At 33.9% G+C, this 20,679-nt stretch overlaps 2 protein-coding genes across 6 annotated transcripts; one reads left to right on the top strand and one right to left on the bottom strand.

Moving 5' to 3' along the window:
- The first annotated feature begins 439 nt into the window (after positions 1-439).
- Positions 440-8,416, top strand: Tti1 (Telo2 interacting protein 1). Of its 3 annotated transcripts, XM_076431487.1 has the most exons (13): positions 440-1,092; positions 1,179-1,315; positions 2,023-2,200; positions 2,300-2,477; positions 2,553-2,866; positions 2,956-3,167; positions 3,245-3,643; positions 4,095-4,334; positions 4,800-5,342; positions 5,409-5,703; positions 7,141-7,369; positions 7,449-7,583; positions 8,210-8,416. In XM_076431487.1, the coding sequence occupies exons 1-13, from the start codon at positions 899-901 to the stop codon at positions 8,300-8,302; spliced, it is 3,147 nt and encodes a 1,048-aa protein (XP_076287602.1). In that variant the 5' UTR covers positions 440-898; the 3' UTR covers positions 8,303-8,416. The 3 variants fall into 3 exon arrangements, with proteins under 3 accessions (XP_076287602.1, XP_076287601.1, XP_076287603.1); XM_076431486.1 differs by having other exon boundaries at positions 4,800-5,703; XM_076431488.1 differs by lacking the exons at positions 7,449-7,583; positions 8,210-8,416 and having other exon boundaries at positions 5,409-5,528; positions 7,141-7,321.
- Positions 8,417-8,497: 81 nt separating this feature from the next.
- Positions 8,498-20,020, bottom strand: Emc1 (ER membrane protein complex subunit 1). 3 transcript variants are annotated; one of them, XM_076431490.1, is made up of 15 exons: positions 19,808-20,020; positions 19,549-19,664; positions 18,905-19,088; positions 16,912-17,067; positions 16,502-16,835; positions 16,106-16,409; positions 15,689-15,709; positions 14,834-15,006; positions 14,549-14,710; positions 14,190-14,471; positions 13,423-13,618; positions 12,547-12,744; positions 12,164-12,289; positions 11,841-12,068; positions 8,498-10,569 (listed from the first exon to the last, which is right to left on the bottom strand). In XM_076431490.1, the coding sequence occupies exons 1-15, from the start codon at positions 19,948-19,950 to the stop codon at positions 10,409-10,411; spliced, it is 2,784 nt and encodes a 927-aa protein (XP_076287605.1). In that variant the 5' UTR covers positions 19,951-20,020; the 3' UTR covers positions 8,498-10,408. The 3 variants fall into 3 exon arrangements, with proteins under 3 accessions (XP_076287605.1, XP_076287604.1, XP_076287606.1); XM_076431489.1 differs by having other exon boundaries at positions 14,190-14,474; positions 19,808-20,019; XM_076431491.1 differs by lacking the exon at positions 15,689-15,709 and having other exon boundaries at positions 14,190-14,474; positions 19,808-20,019.
- Between the last annotated feature and the right edge of the window lie 659 nt (positions 20,021-20,679).

Genomic DNA, 20,679 nt, shown 5'->3' with positions numbered 1-20,679 from the left:
AATACAGATTTTTAGTCCTCAATTATATTTTCGTTTAAAAACGAACCCAGCTTAAAACATATTTTCACATTATGTTCGTAATATTATTACATAAGATACTCTTCTCATATGGATAACGCACAAATTTTTATAAGCACACAATGTAAATTAATAATAAATATTTCCCGATAATAGGTTCTGATTTTTTTTTAAATTCGTCGTGAAACGTTTTTCGTATTTTATTACAAATCACTGGTTATAATCTTATAAAATGCAAATTAAATAGGCACTTCCTTCTAATTAATTGAAACTCATTGATTATCATTACTATACAGCGGATTTTGATGCAAAACATTAGAACATTCTTGAATTTTTAAAATCTTTTATGTACTGGTTTATATTTTATTTTTAAAGATCCGCAGTCTAATCTTTACGTATATTCATCGTGTATATTAGGTATTTTTCTATACATGCATAATTAGTTTAAAACTTACGAATGCGCACTCGAGTACAGAGTTCAAAGTTTGCGTACTCTTTACAATTGAAAAGAATGAAAATTGATTGGTTAGTTATAAATAATTTTTTTATTGGATGAAATAAATGGATAACAATTTCTTGGAAATATTCGGGATCAATCTATGTCCTGAACAATCTGGAAAAATTGAAAATATCTGTAACACGGCAGGATTCATTGTGCAAGTAGAAACAATTTAAATCTGCCGCGAATAATTCTCTGGCGACTCTGGCGCTACCTGGCGGCTTAAAAATCAGTAAACAGGAGCGCTTCTCTCCACCACACAATTGCACACAATGTTTACAACTGTTTATTACTGTTTATAACTGTTTACATATAAGATTCATTATATTAGCTGTGTCAGTTAAAAGTCTTCGTTGTTTTCTGTTGTTACGAAGAATAAAAATGGAACGCCATCATATACAAGAAGCATTTACGGTTTTAAAGCCATTGTGCGATTGCTTAATGAAAAATCCAAATGTAAACAATGCACGGAATGTTGCGGCTGCTCTTACAAGAATTTCTGACAAAGTTATTCAAGATTTACTAGAATATATTCTATTTCCTTTAATTACTCATTTACCGAATGAATCGTTAAGGTAAATATTGTTACTTGCCATATAATAATTGTATGTATAGCTTATTGTTAAATTTGCTCATTCTACGAATTTCAATATCTTAACAGGAAAGATGTAAAAGAAGAATTGGTGAAGACAATGCAGGCGATACTATTGAGAGCGAAGATATCCAAATTAGAGTATTTTAATAAATTATATTCCTGCTTGTTAATACAAATCTATGATCAAACTCAACCAAACATGGGTGAGTATGATAATTAGACTGTGGATCTTTAAGTCTAATGATTAGACTCTCGATTTTATGTATTTATAATGTGCGATTTAAAACATTGAAAAAATATTAAGACTATTAATATATTATTTTCACCACATTAAAATTATTAACGGAGAATATCAATTTATATTTAGCTCCTGCATCTTGCAATTGATGCAAAAACTTTTTCTTTTTTCATAAACATCCGGAGTCTACTATTGATAATATTTAAGGCAGTAGACCCGTTTCCAGAATTGCAAAAGATCAATCTAGGGCGCTATCTCCCTCAAAAGTCCCATTTTATCGTTTACGAGGCATAATTTGCATTATTTGGCAGCATGTAGCTATGAGAATAGCTACGTGCACAGTTGTATGCTTCCGGATAATGCAAATTACTCCTCGTAAACGAAAAAATACGACTTTTGAGGAAGATAGCATCCTAGATCGGTCTTTAATCTAACATTTTTGACTACTGAAAAACCCTGTGGTTGTATTATCGAGAAATGAGAAGGCGAATTCCGCACCCTTGCAATCCTGGAAAAAGGAGTCTACGCCCTTAAGATTATTCGTGCATCATCTCATTCGAGATGTTGTTCTCATAAAGTGTAATCAAGGTGTTATGCATGAGTACAGCCAAATCGTGCGTATGATTTCAATTCTACATAAAATTATTTAACGCAGAGAATTTGATTTTTTAGTGATCACAGGTCACGAAGAACTGAAAGAAGCTGTTCTCTTAACCATTAAGACCTTGATACATTCGTGTTTCACAGAAGTTATAGAATCGCTGTACGTAAGAAAGAATGCCTCCAAGGTGGGTCAAGGAATATTATTATCTATAACAATAGGCAGAGTGGAAAGGTCAAACTCACTCAGGTAAATATATATACAAAATCCTTTTATTTATCAATTTTTTAGTCAATCTGTTATTGCATTTGTTAATATATGTAACGATCGTGTCTAATAAATGTATAGATCGAGAGCAGTGGAGACAGTAATGGCTCTGAGCCAAGTCGACGACGAATCTGATAGGTCTGATATTATACTACAAGATCAAGTAGCAGACGTTATCATGTTGTTTTTACCTGGTATTGCAAGCGGATTGCAGGAGATAGCTATAGGTGGCGAGATACAAGGGCATAAACTGACAACGGTAATGTAAAACGAAAGGATGAAAGATTAAATATTAACAAATACATTTAACTTTGATGAGAATATAAAATTTTAGCTAGCATTAAGAGCTTGGGGGAGAGTAATCTCACTTGTAATGAAAGATAAACTGGAAGAGGATACCGAGCCTTCGTTAGATGCTCTTATGAAACCGAATATTAACTTGCTCGCCGATCCTTCGAAGAGTTCGCCACAAATACTAGACATGGAACATCTTCAAAGTGCGACAAGAAATAAAGAATGGTTAAATGCTAGTGCGAGAAAACTGAATGTACTGGTGCAACAATTAGACGTATTGAAAAAGCATTCTCATCACGAAGTTAGAAAGGAATTAATCGACACGATTTATTTATTGCTCGCCACATGTCCTAGGTGAGTAGCGTTGTCTCGTATCTATGTATTGTATGTATATTGTTTTACGAACAATATCTAAAATGAACAAGTATGAACTTTTTACACAGGAACATGAAACCAAATGTTATGTTATTAATCGAGTATCTAATATCTCTATCCGAAGATGAATTTCCAGAAATTCAAGAGGAAGCTGAGAAAGCCTTGAATACAATTAGCATAAACCATATGCAAAACAGAAATATGCGGCCCTTGGTGGAATTACTGGAAGAACATTTTTATAATTTGCTTACAAAATTACCTAGGATCATCAGGAGGTTCGGTACGATTTCTACGTTTTACGTTCGATTACAATATTTTTCCAATCGGAAAGAACATTAAAGATCGCTTGCGTTTCAGATGATAACGATCAGTTATCTTGTTTGAATCAAATCGCGGGTTACTTGAAGCTTCTCGGAGAACAAAGACTGCCGTGCATCATGATGTCTTCGCCACATATTCGAAGATTGATATTAGCACTCGTGTACGTGTCTGAAATAGACTGCAGCAGTATATCCCTTCTGCAGACTGCGAATGTCAAGGACTTGGAAGATCCAGCTTATTCTTATGGATCGTACTTATGGAGAAGATTTAAATTCATTCAGAACAGTTCTTGCGAAGAAAAAGTCGTGATAATATGTAAATACCTTGGGCAATTTGGTGATCTCAGAATTTTGGTCGATACCATTTTTGGCCTTATCCTCGACGTTCCACAACATAAGAAAGAATTGTTCTTGTTACTGAACTGGATAATAAACGGTAAACAATGTACAATATTTTTCTATTCTTTTCTATTCTTATGCAAAATAAAGAATAAAGGAGGGATTTTTATCGATCGCAATTTTTGTTTGAAACAAACTTGGAATAGTAATATTTTTCGGCGCACTGGTTTGATCAAATTCTACACTAAATCGAAACGTTTTATGCCCTACAACATAGCTATATTTAGTGTAGAATTTGATCGAACCAGTGCACCGAAAAATATTACTATTCCAAGTTTGTTTCAAACAAAATAAAGAATGTTTGCATTGATTGCAAAAAACAGGAGCCAAATAGAAATATCTTTCTTCTTTTAATTGTCTTGTTAAGCTGAAATTAATACACCGATGTCCTTAAATCTTCTTAATTCGCCCACTGCTTTACATTGCACGTGTCCATTTACTTATAACAATGATACGAATTGATATTGTTCGTTGATTATAAATTTTAGTTCCAGTGAAAGATTCTTCGATTTTGTCGATCTATAAAGACGTTATCTATTTGTATATAAATCCTGAGCATTGGTATCCACCTATCGAATGCTCTAAGGATACACCTTTGGGTATTGCTCAAGCTAACGTGGTGCAACGTTGCCTATTATTAGAAGGACTGGGACTAATTGCTCGAAACTTGAAACGAGACTATGATAGATTTCTTCTTAAGACGTTATATTTAATTATTGAAAGCGCAGGTAATCTTATTTTCTCTCTACTAGGTAAGAGTAATGGATAGACTCCGGATGTTTATGCGAAAATAGAAAGTTTGTGCATCAATTGCAAGACAAAGGAGCTAAATATACATTTGTATTCTTCATTAACGCTAAACCAACCAACACCGGTCAAAATGACCGGATCCAGGTTTTTTATTTTACAATTAGAAAAATAATAAAACTGATTTCATAAGAAATGATTGTATAGATATCTTTAGTAGTGCATGTATTACAATAGGAGCTGCACAGAGTCTAAATAAAATCAATCTCGTCATTTTTATAAGGGAACATGTGTGTGCACCTACTACTTTTAAGGCTCGGTAGGTTTAGTATTAAATTAAATTTAGTGTTAAATTACGTTTTCTCATTTTTGTTATAAATGCATCAAATCCGGAGTCTAGTAATGGATGATAAAGTAATTCGATAATATGATTGTTTTATTTCTAGGTAGCAGGCACAGCTTGATTAGTTTTGTTGGAACCGAAACCCTTGAGGTGATCGCAAAATCTCTGCATTACGATACAGTCGGTGATCTACTACGCGCAAATGTAGACTACTTTTCATACCACGTAACAGTAAAACTGCGCCGGGTAGAACGTAATCCAGGCGTACTGGACGTTATCGGTGTTGTCATGAAGTATAGTACAATAGACGTATTGCCTTGTTTGAAAGAAATTGTGGAAGACGTTCTTCTGCAATTGAAAAACAGTTTCCAACAGAAAAATTCGATGGCGTTTTTGAAAGTTTTCTTGACATTTGTAATATGCATTAAAAGAATGGCTAACATTCAGCATGTTTCGGCAAGACCACAGGAACAGAGTGATATCGCCGAAACGAAATCTTCAAAAATTATTCAATCTGTGGTAGAGTACTGTAAGGCGAAAAAAGAAATTGATAAAGAAATAACAGCACCTCCTGCGGATACGAATCTTGAAGAGGAAGCGTTGGAAGAGGAAGACTGTCGAGCAGATATCACAAAGGAGGACGAAGGTAAAAGTTCAAACGAATTCGTAATTTTTCATTCAGATACGATTAATCGTAAAAAACACATTTCAGAAGCTCAAGATCTACCTCCATATATAAAAATGATCAGAGATGTGATGCAACATTGTTTACATTTCCTCTCGTCCAAGGAAGTAGAAAAATCGCTACTCGCAATGTCAACATTACAGGAAGGTATTGAAATTTTAGCTGAATGGGAGAATCAATTGTTGCCGATAGTACATTTGATGTGGCACCCGTTAGTAGATCGATTTCAAGATGAAAATCTCTTGATTATCAATCGAGCGTGGCAATTGTTGAATACCCTTGGTCATGTTTCGAAAGATTTCATTAGATCTAGAACTCTCAAGTAAGTTTTCTTATTCCCTTCGACGTACGAGCAATTAATTGACAGCGGATTTTATGCATTTATAACAAAAATGAGTAGGTGTAATTGAAAACAGTAAAAACATTAAACTTTCTATTTCACTCCAGCTTGTCGCAATTCAGATAGAACATTTTTATTTTGCATATAGATCCGCTGCCTAGCAATTACAGGGTGACAAGAAATAACGGAGTTAATCATTTCTTATTATAATTCTATCAAATTGACGAATTTTGAAAAACCAAATAATACCAACCATAACATGGACCTTTAGTATTCATATATTTAAGAAGTTTCGAAATGGCCACCCTATGCGCCGATATAGAGGCTCAAACGTGTCTTGAAATTTTCGGCTATGGGCCGCACCTCTTCTGGCGTCATTCGGTCCCACTCCTGGTACAGAGATTTTTTCAATGACTCCAAATTTACATGGGGCCGAGCACAGGCCCTGGCCTCCAAAATCGACCACACGCTGTAGTCCATTGGGTTGAGATTCGGTGAGTACGGCGGCCATTTCACAAATGTGATGAAACCTGGAAAATGGGCTTTGCACCACTCCTGAGTCGTTTTCGCCCTGTGGGCCGGCGCGGAATCCTGCTGTAACGTCCATTCCGGATCGCTGAGGTGCTGTTGGGCCCACAGAAGTACGACGGCTTCGAGAATGTCCCGTCGATACACTTCTTGGTTGATTTTGACCCCTTGATCCTCGAAAACCGTAGCAAATCCCATTTTCCAGGTTTCATCACATCTGCGGAATGGCCGTCGTACTCACCAGATCTCAACTCTATGAACTCCAGCGTTTGGTCGATTTTGGAGGCCAGGGCCTGTGCTCAGCCCCATAAAAGTTTCTAGTCGCTGAAAAAATCTCTGCGCCGGGTGTGGGACCGAATGACGCCAGAAGAGCTGCGGCCCAGAGCCGAAAATTTCAAAACACGTTTGAGCCTCTGAATCGGCTCAAAGGGTGGCCACATCGAAACTTCTTAAATATATGAATACTAAAGTTCTATGTAATGGTTGTTATCATTTGGTTTTTCAAAATTCGGCGATTTGACAGAATTATAATAAGCAATGTTTAACTCCGTTATTTATTGTCACCTTGTAATGAGTAATAAAATTGATTGGGTGAAATATAAAACAGTAAAAGATTTAGAAAATTCAAGAATGTTGTAATGTTGCTTTTAATGTAACAAAGTTGTTAAAGAATAGAATCAATTTTTATTTTATTCCTGCTTCCCATAATCGGTGCAAAACATTTTTATTTTACATCGATTGCAAGAAATTGAAACCAAATTGAATGTTATTTCTTCTCTTAATGATTTTATTAGTAGAGAAATATATCGACATCTTCAATTTTTTAAATTTCTCAACAATTTCGAATTTTCATCTCCTCAATTTTACTATAAAACGATTAACTACTTTTAGGCAAATCTTACCAGCACTTTCAAAGTTCTTGAGTGCATCGGCGAAGGAAAGTTATAACAAGAGTACCGAGAATATTTATAAATTCACTCAAACTTACAAATTACAAAAGGAATTATTATCGTCGCTGGGTGTAACCGTGAAAAACTTAAGTCTTCTTGAAAAGGAAACATGGAATGTCTTAAGTGTCGCAGAACCTTACCTCAGTAAACATCAGCACTCAATATTACAAGTAAATAATATAGAATTATATATATATAATACAAATAATTATATTTCTTCAATTTGTATGTGTCTCCTTTTATCGACAGTCTTGCTGTGTGCAATTATATAAAGAAATTGCTGACTACAATGGAGATATTGCATGGGTGAAGTGTCTTAGTATTATTAATTCTAAAATATCGAGAATTCCTACTGATGGGACCTTCGATATGAAAAATGTCAAGGTAATTTCGATGTAGATTACAAAATATATATAGAGTAAAGGTACCAGTGACTTGGAAGTTTTTTTATTCATTTGAAGGCATAGATTACAAAATATATATAGAGTAAAGGTACCAGTGACTTGGAAATTTTTTTATTCATTTGAAGGCATTCTGTAAATTATTATGCATTATTTCTGATAAACGATCAATTATCAACCTTCCTTCTGTATCGTCAAATTTTTCTGAACGATTTTCTTAAAAGGCAAAAGAAATATTAACGAAGTTTTAATCCGAAGTTTTGCTCCTATTTGCCGGACACGAGAAATTTGTGATAACAAATTAATTAATTCTTTTTCATGCCGTAGCACAATAAAATCATTATTCCATTATCCTCCGACAGTTTCTTAGCATTTTCTATAATCGGAAACAAAAAATTGCGTTGTCTCGGGGAATAAGATTTTGTAACTAATGTTTTCTATATCTTAAACACAAAATTATTGTAATACTTTTGATTTGTATACGAAGGTATTTCGTGTTATTTTTATTAATTTCTAAAGTTTGTTTTGCGTCCGATAACCGGTACCTTTACCCTACACACATATAATTATATAATACACAAACTGATCAATATTCTGTTGGTTTTTTAGATGGCTGAAAACATCTCAACAAACGAATATTATAAAAATATTCAAATTATTCTACAATACATTGAAGACAAAGATTTATCTTTGGAAACGTGACAGAAAAAAAAGGAAATTAGGTAATTTCAACATACAGTGAATATAGTCATTGCATTATCAATATTGTAATATACTGTATAAAATATGAACACTTGTAATATAATAAATATAAATATTTTTATTATTATTCTAATGTGTTACTACCAAAGTCTTAAAACTAAGATAAGGATAAAAGAAACAGGTACACGGTCAAAGTTTTTATTATCGTACAATTTATATTTTGTATTGGTTCTGCAAATTTTACATTTTCATGATATTATCGTTTATATTCCTATTTTCTTTACAATAAAGCTTACGTCTATTAGAAACTTTACACGTGTATCTACAAAGCAAATGAACTATACTATACAAAGAAAATGATTCTATGGGATTTTATTCGCAGATGGTATAATTTATTTAATTTTCAATTATAAATATATAATATATAAATAAAATCATTCGTTTGTACTGTGGTATATGTTGAGGTTCATACAGTGCTGTGTTTGTGTTAACTTAAACAGATATACGTATAACGATAAAATTGACATCCTTGTGATTCTAAATATTTAAATTAGAAAAAATTAGAATACCTACTAATGTCTTTTCAATACTAGTAACGGTCAGAACATCGATGAAAGAAATCTTTCTTTAAAAACGAACAGGGAAATGCTTATAAATGCTAAGGATTCAAGATCTGCAATGCGTAGCATACCATGTATGTTTATGATTCCCATTATCCATTGCTTTTTGTATATGAAATTGTTTCAGTTAAAAGTTTTCTTGTGTATCATGTGTTACTACTTTTATAAATTAAAAAGTAAACGTAAGTAGCAATAAATTAATGTATTTATAAAATGCAAAACACGAAATTTGCATGTATTATGTACATTTAAATATAAACTTTACGTTCTCCTCTACAATATGGTTTAAGGAGGAAGATTCGTTTTTCCAGGATTGCAAGGGTGCGGAATGTGCGTTCTCATTTCTCGATAATACAAAGGTGGGGTTTCTCAGTAGTCAAAAACACTAGATTTTATCTAGCTCGAGATCGCCCTCAAAAGTCCTATTTACAAAGCATACAGCTGCGCATATAGCTATTTTTATAAAGCTGCGACAGCTGCATGCTTCCGAATAATACAAATTACGCCTCGTAAAGCCTAGATTGATCTTTTATCTAGCGGTTTTCACTACTGAAAAACCCCATCGCATGCATTATCGAGAAATGACAAGGCGCATCCCGCACCCTTGCAATCCTGGAAACGAGTCTACCCCCTTAAAACCATTATCATAGGGTGAAATAGTGACATGTACGCGAGTGCACGTTCGAACAGAAAGGAGCATAAATTCTAGTTAAATATCGTTCGCTAGCATGTGATACTAAGCAGCAGAAAGAACAAAGTGTTATTTTGAAGACACTCGATTGCAACAACATTAATACTCTAAATATTTATATTTCATTTTAGTTTGGTGTTTTTGACGATTCAGATTTTTTCACGTAGAGCGTTCGCATATCAAACAAATCTCCAACTATGTATGCGTACATGTACGGTTGTCTCTCGAAAATGTTGAATTTGTTGTACCTTGTTTTCTAGGAATTACGCGAAAAGCTTATTTTCAAGTTTATACGAAGTCGTTTTCGATCTTAATTTGTTACCAGAAACAAATATAGCTGCAACAATTGGGTTTGTACTTATAGTAAAACAGATTGTTATGTTACTGGAGATTCTCGAGGGAACACCGTCGTTTGAACGAAACATTAATCGTAGCTTGAGCATGTTGTCAGTTATTTTAGTGATCTAATTAGCGATCATGGTCCACTCTTTCCATAGAATGACTAGCACACTTTGTCTTGAATATTCGGATATATGTTAACGCTGTAGTGTGCGCGTACTGTTCAATAAAATTAAAAAAAAGGAAAACAAATAATATATATATAATATATGTAATACGTTTAGATATTTCAGGTAATGTAATAAATTGTTAACATTTACTTTTGCAGTAACATTATCTTTTTATAAAACAGTATCTTTTTTTTGTTTTTACAAATTATTATTAGCAAAATGTTTTACCTTTAAGAAACGGATACTTAAGAATGTTACGCACTAATTTTTCTAGAGAAACGAATCATCATTTCCATGCTTGTTTCTGCGCTTTTTGCGAAGCTAACTTCTTTGTAACGTACGATGAAATCAAGAGTCCTGCTAACACTATCACGATTAGATAATAATCGAAATCTTCTTTTAGAACATCAAACGTTTTCGACGGTGCCACGCGCGTGTAGAACAAGTCTGCAATAATTATTATTGAACAGATAATTGATCGTGTAGTACACATTATTTCTTTAAATTATTCATTCAATTTATTATCAAGTTGATGGTGTAATGTTAGTTTTATATTGTTGTACTTGTACATTTTGCATCAACTTGATATGACATGATACAGTAAATCCTCTATCGACGCAAAAGCCTCGGGGAGGTTCGTTTACATCGATCGTAGAGGGACACTATTTTTTTGAGTTTCAAAGGCCGAGCCGAACGTAGAGAAGAACAGCGCGTGTAAAGAGAGACCGCACGCGGCCGAAGCGACTGCGACTCTCCGCGTCTTTCTTTCCCATATGCTGTTTTTCCTTGCGTTTGAAACGTTCATCGTCAATTAATCGCACGGGCCTTTGAACTATGCCGACGACTGCGACTCTCCGTGTCGCATTAGTAGTGGTTCACATCGATATACCCGAGCCGAGATCAGATTCGATCGAAGGGATATCTTTTTTGCGTCCATCGTGTAGGTAGCACCTTTTTGCGTCGATAGAGGATTTACTGTACAGTCAAACCTATTTTTGTGCGATCTTTTTTATGCGATTTTTATTTGTGCGGTATATGAATATCGAAATTCTGTTCGCCATATGTAAGTTCGAAAAATATATGCAGGGATCCAGCTTTGCAGCAAATTGGAAAAGCATTTTCTTAAAATAGATAACAATTCCGAAAGAAGTTTTAAATTCCAAAAAGAGCTTCGATCATGTATATCTGGCTATCGCGACGATCACAAGCAGCTGATCAATCGACCGTCGTCGCAAAAACTTATCACCGACTACATGGAAACAAAAAATAAATCAACTCTAATATCTTCAAGTGACGAAAGCGATTACGAACCAGTTCATCACAAAATATGCGCGTTTTGGACTACGACGAGTAGAATTGAATCGTGTACATTTTGAAAATTTCTCCACTTCAAAATGAGAAATTAAAATTTTTTTAAATGTTTCCATGTGGAATTTAATTATTTATTTTGTTTGGAAAGCACTTTCTCGCTATTTCGTAAAGCTTTGACATATTTTCTAAGTGAGACTTTTTTTATGCGGTCCCTCTCCACCGCATAGAAATAAATTTTCTTTAATATGTTGTGAAAAATTATTTGTTATAGCTATTTATGAAGTTTGTGAATATATTTTTTTGCATGGTTTTTGTTTCTGCGATCCCTATCTACCGCACAAAAACAGATTTGACTGTATATGATAAAGAAATAGAAAAACATGTATTTAAAATAATGAGATACATACCAAGACCATGTACAAAAACTAAGCAAGTACTTTCAAGGCCACTAGGACTAGTGTGAACACCCGATACCCTAAACACGCTTTGGTTATAATTAATTATTGCGTCCATATGAATAGGTATCTCTGGCATGTATGGTATTACACCTTCTTCGCGTACTTCTGGATTGATAGGCCGCCGTGGATCTACCATCTTCCACGGTAACTCTAATACACCACCATTGGCAAGAGCGACTGTGAAATGTATAGGTGCACATGTAAGTATTACACGTATCGTATTCTTCATTCGTTGTGAATTTTAGGCAAATATAATATTGTGAATATCTCACCTATAATGTGTTTGCTTGTAATACCCTTCTCCGTGATAGTTTCTCGCATGGATTCTATTGCCGCAGGGAAAATGAAAGCTTGCCTTTCCACGATCGGCAATTTAGTTGTACACAAAGACGAGAACACTGGAGCAGTACACGAATGTTTGAGCCAATAAGCTAAAGCTATTACTTAGGTCGGGGGGAAAGTTCTGTCGTATTTTAAAGAAAACATTTGAATCGATTTATAAAAATATCAATCATCAATTATATTCAATGATACGATTTCCATTATTTGTCACAACTTATTGCCAAAATTACCTGCTTATTTAAAATACGACGGAACTTTCCCTCGAACCTAATAAAACGAACATACGAATAGTTAAAATGATGTGATATTGTACCTGTGGTATTACTCTGTACTTTTCCTTCGTAAAGTTCTAGACTAGCGATTTCAGTCCTACGACTCTTCTCATTAAAGTAACTGTATACAATCCAGTTCTCTGAATGCACAACGTGGACCGGACCACGCACTCTTTTGTGTATAATAGAAAATATCATTGTTCCAGATACTGCATCCAATAAATACAGATTAAGCGTATCTGTGAACGGTTAGAAATGCATTAAAATATGCCAATTAATGGGGCACAGAAGAAAGATTGTTTAGGGATGAATTTAGGAAAAGAATGATTTTGTTTGACTGTCTAGTAGGAGGGAAGGAAAGGGAGGTACTGTGGAGAGAGTACAAACGAAATACATCAAATGGTGCCTGAAACTTGATAGAATAACGCCAGATTACATGGTACTGGGGGAAACCATGAGAGAGAAGGTACGAATCAGAGCAGGAGAGAAAGCGTTAAGATTTGATGAAAAGAGTGGAGAGATCGGAGGGAAGAGTTCTGGTAAAGGTGTAGAAAGAATAAATATAAGTTTAGAAAAGATAGTACAAGATAAAAGAGTGGGAGAAACAGTAGACTGGCTCAGGAGTATCGAGAAGAAAAGGAAAGAAATAATCAAAAGGAGAGAGGGAGAGGCAATATTGGATGTAAGACATTAGGATAGATTAACATAGATTATATACAATAAGGCATATGGTATGGCATGGGATATGAATGGATAGGTGGATGGATGGAGGGATGGGTGACATAGAAGAATTGTAAACCAAGTCCAATTTCTTGGCCGCGAGGCCGATATAAATAAATACTACATATGCCAATTAATGCAAAACACGTGAAATCTACTTAATTGTAATCGTTTCGTGATATTTTCAGTGATCTTACTTTTATTGGTATATCCGACACCTTCGGTTACTATAGCAACCAAGTTAGGATTAATATATTTATACAGTACAGATCTATCGCTCAAGACTCTACCCTGAGAGTGTACACGTTCTATTGGGTTTTTCGATACGACGTGCGTTACTTTTTGGTTTTCTGGCGAAAGTATTAATTCCCATACTTTATGAGCGATAAGTTCCTGCAGAGTAAATGCAATTTTAACGGATGCTTTCACATACTATAGGGTAAAGGTACCAGTTACCGTGCCCCACCCGATTATCGAACATAATACAACTTTTTTGAAAATTCATAAAAATAACATGAAGTACCTGGTATTACATTATTTTTAAAAATAAAATTGAGATGTTTTCCTTTCGTATATAAATCAAAAGTGGTACAATAATTTTTGTTCAAAATATAGAAAACATTAGTTAAAAACCTTAATCCCCGAGACAATGCAATTTTTCCCAGGGGATACTATTGAATATAATGTTTTTGTTGTGCTATGGCATAAAAGAAAAAATTAATCAATTAATTTGTTATTACGATTAATCGTGAAAACTTCGTTAATATTTCTTTCGTTTTTTAACAATATCGTCCAGAAAAATTTGACGATACAGAAGAAAGGTTGATAATCAATCGTTTATCACGAATAATGCAAAATAAATTACAGAATGCCTTCAAATTAATAATAAACTTCTAAATCGTCACTAAATATCCCGTTACCCCTTTACCATACATATTTATAAATTATAGAAGTTCCAGTATACCTGAGTCGTACTATACGAAAGAGAAAATCCAGATAGTACACCTGTCGTTTGATCAGCGGTGAACATATATATATTTTTACCAAGCGATGCAGCCAGTGCGGTTGCACCCTCGGGATATACATGTGGTCTATCGTAATTATCAAGGATAAGAATAATTCGTAGAAAATCGTCAGTTGTAACATGAAGCAGCATGGATTGCTTTATTTTATATCCTAATTTGACTAATCCATCCAACGGTTGACCAGTAATTGGATTGAATGTGTATAGAACTCCCTCTCCTGTCTTCTGAAAAATGTTTCGAGCGTATATTGTAGAATATTGCAGAACTGTTGCTTTTCGATGTATCGAAGTAAACATACTCTATCTTCTGCTAATAATGTACACTGCGGAGGATAAGGGAAATGCCTGCTGCCACGTTGCACGTATAATACTATCGTACTAGATCCTTTGGCGAACCCTCGAATGCTTGGCACTCTAAGCTGCCAAATAATTTCTCCTTTTCTAGTTTCGATACCGTACAGCTGAAAATAAAATGATTCATTGTGCATCGCATCTTTTTTACTTTTCTTTCAGAGAGTAGATTGTAATACGTCCAATATTCTTATCTATTAATATTAAGTAATAGCCATCGAATAAAGTCATACTTTTCCAGTCGATGTAACAACAACAATCATTTTGTGCAATCCAAATTTATCTCGTACTAAGTCGGAACGTTGATTGGATGGTTGCGGTGTTATACTTAATATGGATTGGACAAATGCCTTTGCTTGCTTGAATTGCGAGCCGACTCTTCTGATCATCATACTCAGTACATCCCCTAGTTATAACAAAAATTATTAAGTTATATATCGTTCGTACTACGAAAGCACCGCAAAGTAAATAGTTTCTTTACATACTGTTGTATTATTTAAAGAAACGATAAAATATTCTATTGTAAAACTGAAACTAAAACGGCAACAACAGTACATGGTTGACATGATCGTAAAACGTGTTAATCAAGTATCATTTTCAAATTCTGTTATCTATACACTTGCAAATACAAATGATGCTCTGAATCATTTAGATTCTAGATTTATATAATTACTAGACAGCGGATTTTTATGCAAAACATCAATTTTTTACCCGATTTGCAACAAACTGGAATGAAATAGAAATTTATTCTCTTTAAAAATAATCAAATCCGCTGTCCAATCATTACTCATGCATACTACTAAATATAAATGATATTATTCGATTATTATTAATTCCAAACGTATAATTCACAACTCCTTCGACGAGGAATACTTATTAGATTAGGAAATGTTTAAAACTCCATGCATATACTAATTGCAACGTTATAACAATTTTCCTAAGTAATAGAGAAGAAATGTTTAGTAGTTATAAAAATGTTCACTTGATATTGTCATGATTAAGAAACAATCAACACATGCGAATAAATCTAATCAATAGCAGGATAACAAAGTAATTCTCAAACCAGCCCTTGCTGCTTCGCTACTTACATGAACTGTCTACATCAATACCTGCCAGCAGCCATTCACAAAAAAGTACAATTAATACAGCTTATCTAATTTGTTTTTGTTAAAAGTTACATTATAAAAATAGAATATGACTTTGTTATCGTGGTTACAATTAAATATAATGACAAGCCTTTCAGTTGCGATATCGAATGATAATCGAAAAGATTTTTTATGTATAATCATAATCATAATTTTGGTACTTCTAATTTTCATATTAAAGTTCAACATTTTATAGACATTGCTTGCGGTAAAGTATTTGTAACAAGTAAAAGTACACCGTAAAGTTCAACACTTATTTAACTTGTGTAATTCTTGCTGTATGTATTATAATATTATTTATCAGTTCAGTTTTGTGAGTTCATTAATATGAAATGAAAATGTTATTTATTTTAAACTTACTTTCTTTCTGATCGAATTCTGTCTCAATAGCCTGCTCCCTATCGGACATAGGCAATTCTATGATCTCCACAGCCACAATGCTAGCGAGCGCTTCTTCTCTACTCCATATTAATTTATTGTGTTGTAATAGCGCAACACTGTGATCTTCTGAACTCAGGAAATGGCGACACGTTACGCCTTTTCCTTGTCGAGGACAAACCGAAGACATAATCGTTGGCGATATCAATGAAGAATGCGTTAAACTCATGGATAAATTTGGCATAGGTGTTGATGTTAGAAGTTCTGTGGCTGTGATTTCAGTTGTCTAAATTGAAACAATTTAACGTGTCAATAATTAACAAGTAATATTTAAGAAGTCTCAAGGTGAAGGTACGAATCGAAGCAAAATTTACTTACTCCAGCTTTATATGTTGTTTCCAGAAGCACTTTTTCATTGTCAACCGAAACGATACTGAGCGTGGCATCGCCTGGTATATCTCTTTGAATTGGAACTACATCGTTCACCACAAGAATTCGTTTTCTTTGATTACCATCCGCGCTAATCGATACAACAGGTTCTTCGCCTGGGACTGATTCTAAGTGATATGGACCTTGTGCACCAGCACCAAATATTGTATTTATCGTAACCGAGTGTGGCTCGGTATTCGGATCGAATAAGTGTACCAAGAGTAATACAGCTAACGAACTATCTCCTTTTAAACATGCTAGATACGGAGCTGCTAGAACGCATCTAAAACAACATTAAATAAAGTTATAATTACGATGTAATAGATAAAACAGTTATATATCATCATTCAGTTCCTTACTCTGTTTCTTGACTTATAAATGATCCGTAGACTTTTCTCGTTTGCAATTTGTGTCCTGTCTTACTATCGTATGATGTTACCTTAATATCGCTATTATAGCTGGGTAAAATGTGATGTACAATACCATCTTTTATGTACCATTTTACATCTTTGATTCTGAATAGTAACAAAAAATTGCAGATATTTAAATAGTATCGAAAATTTTATACAGCAATAACATTGATCGTACATTGAGTATGTATGTATATGATACTTGAATGAAACAAAATATTATATATCGAATAAACGAAACATTATTGTGAAATTTGGTGCTTTAGTGAAGTTATTAGTAATTTATACGAAATATATAAAATACTAAAATTCTATTACAACATATCAAAGTATATTAATTTTGTGTATTCATCTTATTTTCCATTCGAAAATCTTTTCTCTTTGCTCGTGATTGTTTTCCACGTTTACATTAAGACAATTTCAGAATTACATTATACAGTTACTCGAATTAATATTCGTACGCTCTAAAAAAGACGATAACTTTTTTAATATTGTATTATACGATTTGAACTCTTTTGGGAAACTAGAGCAATTAGTTTACTGCAGAATGTGAAAAGAAATTTTTCAAAAAATGCAAGTATTCGGAATTGTAGAAAAAATACTGAAAGAAGCATTTTACAACTTTTTTATGTGGGCCTATATTGAAAATTTAAAAAGTACTTTTTGTAGGTCTGTGTCAATTATATGCACTGTGAAAGTTTCATCGAAATCGGTTGATACGGGAAAAAACGACAGGCATTGAAAGATGTAAGAATTCTCAGATATAGGCCGAAAATCGTAAAAATCTGCAATTTTTACCATCTTTAAACGTTTGTAGCTCATTGCAACGTCGACCGATTGTGTAGCAAGCTAATTGCTCTAGCTTCCAAAAAAAGTTCAAATCGTATAGTACAATATTAAAAAAGTTATCGTCTGTTTTAGAGCGTCCAAATATGAATTCGAGTAACTGTATGTAAACATGAGAAATCGGTAACAGTTGAGTGAACAAACATGTATTGTTTATTGTGCATTAGATAAAGGTAAAGAAACCTGTTAGCACTGTACAATCCCAATGTAGAAAAAGACATAAACGGAGAGAAACGTCTGAAAACCAATATTTATAATTATCTCTTACTATGTGTATGCTATTCCTTTTTTTATACACTATACACCATTAATCTGCATAGTTCAGTAAGTTGTTGTTATTATTATTACTATGGAGCAGTATATTATTCGGTTAGAGCAAGACAGTAATTTTGGTATTTTAAATGAAATAAAACCCAATTTTTCTATTCAAGCAATCAACTTTAACACTAAACCTACCACTGCCAGTCGAACCGGTTTTATCTTTTTCATTTTAAAGTTATTGAAATGATAAAGTTGCTTACATGGAAATTGATTCGATAAATTTCTTTGTCCAAGCACATATTGTAATCAAAATTGCAGAGAATATAAATAAATACATCTTTGTCGTTTTTATAAGCTAAAACATTTGAATCGCTTTAGTGCTCGGTAGGTTTAGTGTTAATTAGTAAGATATTTTCCATCTTGTTGGATGATCTTTCGCCATCTTTCTAGTAGCTTCATAAGTCTGTGCTCATAAAACTTCAAAATTTTCCCAAAATTGGGTTTTATTTCACCTTAATATCCCGGAATTACTTTCTTGCCAGCCCAATATGTATTTAAATTCATTTTGACACTAGAACTACAGAGTTACTAAGAGTAACTAGTATCTATTGTCATATTAATTAAGATAGCATTTACTCAGAGTTTATATGATTTTTAATATGAAAACAAAATATAAAAGTAATTTCTCATAAAGGCATCTTTATAATAATCTCTGAACAACAAAACCTGAAACCAGCCATTACGTATGACTTGTAGTGATTGAAACATATAAAACGATAGTAATAGGAACAATAGAAATCAGTTGTACCAGTGAAAAAGTAATATTAATATTAACCTTTCTGGATTTTGCTCAGCCATGGGCCATTCGTGAAGAATGTGACCTGTAGCTAAATCCCATGCACGAACAATAGCTGGTACTCCTCCGCTCACAGAAACTAAATCTCCATCCGCGACTCCTCCCATTGCACGAATATGACCTGCATATCCCTTTTCTAATACTCGTCTCCATAAAATTTGCCCTAAACAGACGTTTCTTATAAATAGACTGCGGATCTTTATGCAGAATAAAAATACCCTGCATTAATTGTGGGAAGCAGAAATAAAATAAAAATTTATTTCATCCCTTACTGACTTTGTTACATTCAAAAGAACATTGCAATATTCTGAAATTTTTCTAATCCTTTACTGTTTTATATTTCATCCAACCAATTTCTTGATAAACACATAAAGATTTGCTGTCTATTCATAATCTATTTAACTCTCTACTTGTTCCTGTATTGTAATAAATATCAAATAACAGTGTTTATCAATTCTTTCATTTATAATAATAATATTAATAAAAATATTGAAAGGCAAAAATATTCTTTCGTATCTTAATATTATACGTAGTAATTAATGGTTCGAAACTCTAATTTACAAGTACGAATGAAATTTCATTCGTTACACGTAACCGTTTTTATATCAATATTTATAGGCTACCTGACTTCAGGTTTAACGCAGCAATAACATTTTCCTCGGTAGCAACAATAATCTTCTTCGCGGTCGAGACCGTGTCGAAACTGGCGAACTTAATTTTACCGACATAATTCTGCTTCCTGTAAATGAAATAATAAATTCGTCGTTTAGTGTAATTCGATTAGTAAGTAGACAGACTGTCAAACACGGAAGCATGCTAATGCATTATTTAAGCGTTTGAGCATTACAATCAACATTTGTTTCAAAATACAAAACATTTTACCAGTCGAATTTCCCGATTTGGTCTTCGTAGAGACACACAGACAAATTAAACAGTCCGATTAACACGAAAAGGCATTGTAGTATTTGAACATCAGTTATAAACCGGTTAATATTCCCTCTAGAACTCCATAAGAACGGAGCCATGACGATTACTGTGAACGTATCAACCCATCTGATTATACAAATTTCCTCTGCACCTGACTGACTGATACAGTCATTGACTATGAGAAAGATAGAGTGAAAGATCTGTGGAAAATTTCTGCTCTGTTTTCGCAGCCATTACAGGCTGCACGCCAGCGCTTGGAAACTCCTGTGCATCGAGTAATGTTCAAATTACTGCGCCATCTGATGGTTGCTAATTTTACAGCGAACTAGCGGCACCGACGAGATATAGGAATAGACCTGACACCCAATGCATTTTGGTGTCCGTCGGTATTGGGTTCCTAGCACGGTTCCAACCCCATTTCCTATATCTCGTCTGTGCTAACACCCCGTTACCATTCAGTGTCAACACCTGTCAACACCTCTATACATAGAATTAGAGAGATGTATTATTCTTATTTCTAGGGGCACAATATTTATAGCCGGGTTAATAGCAAATTATGGATATAATTTAATATTGAAACCAACATCGTCTGAAATATCTGCTCGGTACAGAATGTAACAATTCATGATGATCAATATGGTTCCGTGACGATTTGCCTTCTCACTTTTCACCGACGAGAATCTCCTCAGTAGCCTTCTGCACCGACGAGATCATGTCGATGGCCTTCTGTTTCTCACTCCAGTCAGAATATATCTTAGAGGGCGTAAGAGAACACCGAAATATTCGAGTGACACGAACTCCCATAAGGCTGGCAGTCTTTAGTAGTA

Source organism: Lasioglossum baleicum, chromosome 10, assembly GCF_051020765.1.
Source record: "Lasioglossum baleicum chromosome 10, iyLasBale1, whole genome shotgun sequence".
Classification (NCBI taxonomy): domain Eukaryota; kingdom Metazoa; phylum Arthropoda; class Insecta; order Hymenoptera; family Halictidae; genus Lasioglossum; species Lasioglossum baleicum.
The sequence above is the reverse complement of the archived record's forward strand: the minus strand, read 5'-3'. Positions and strand labels throughout refer to the sequence as shown.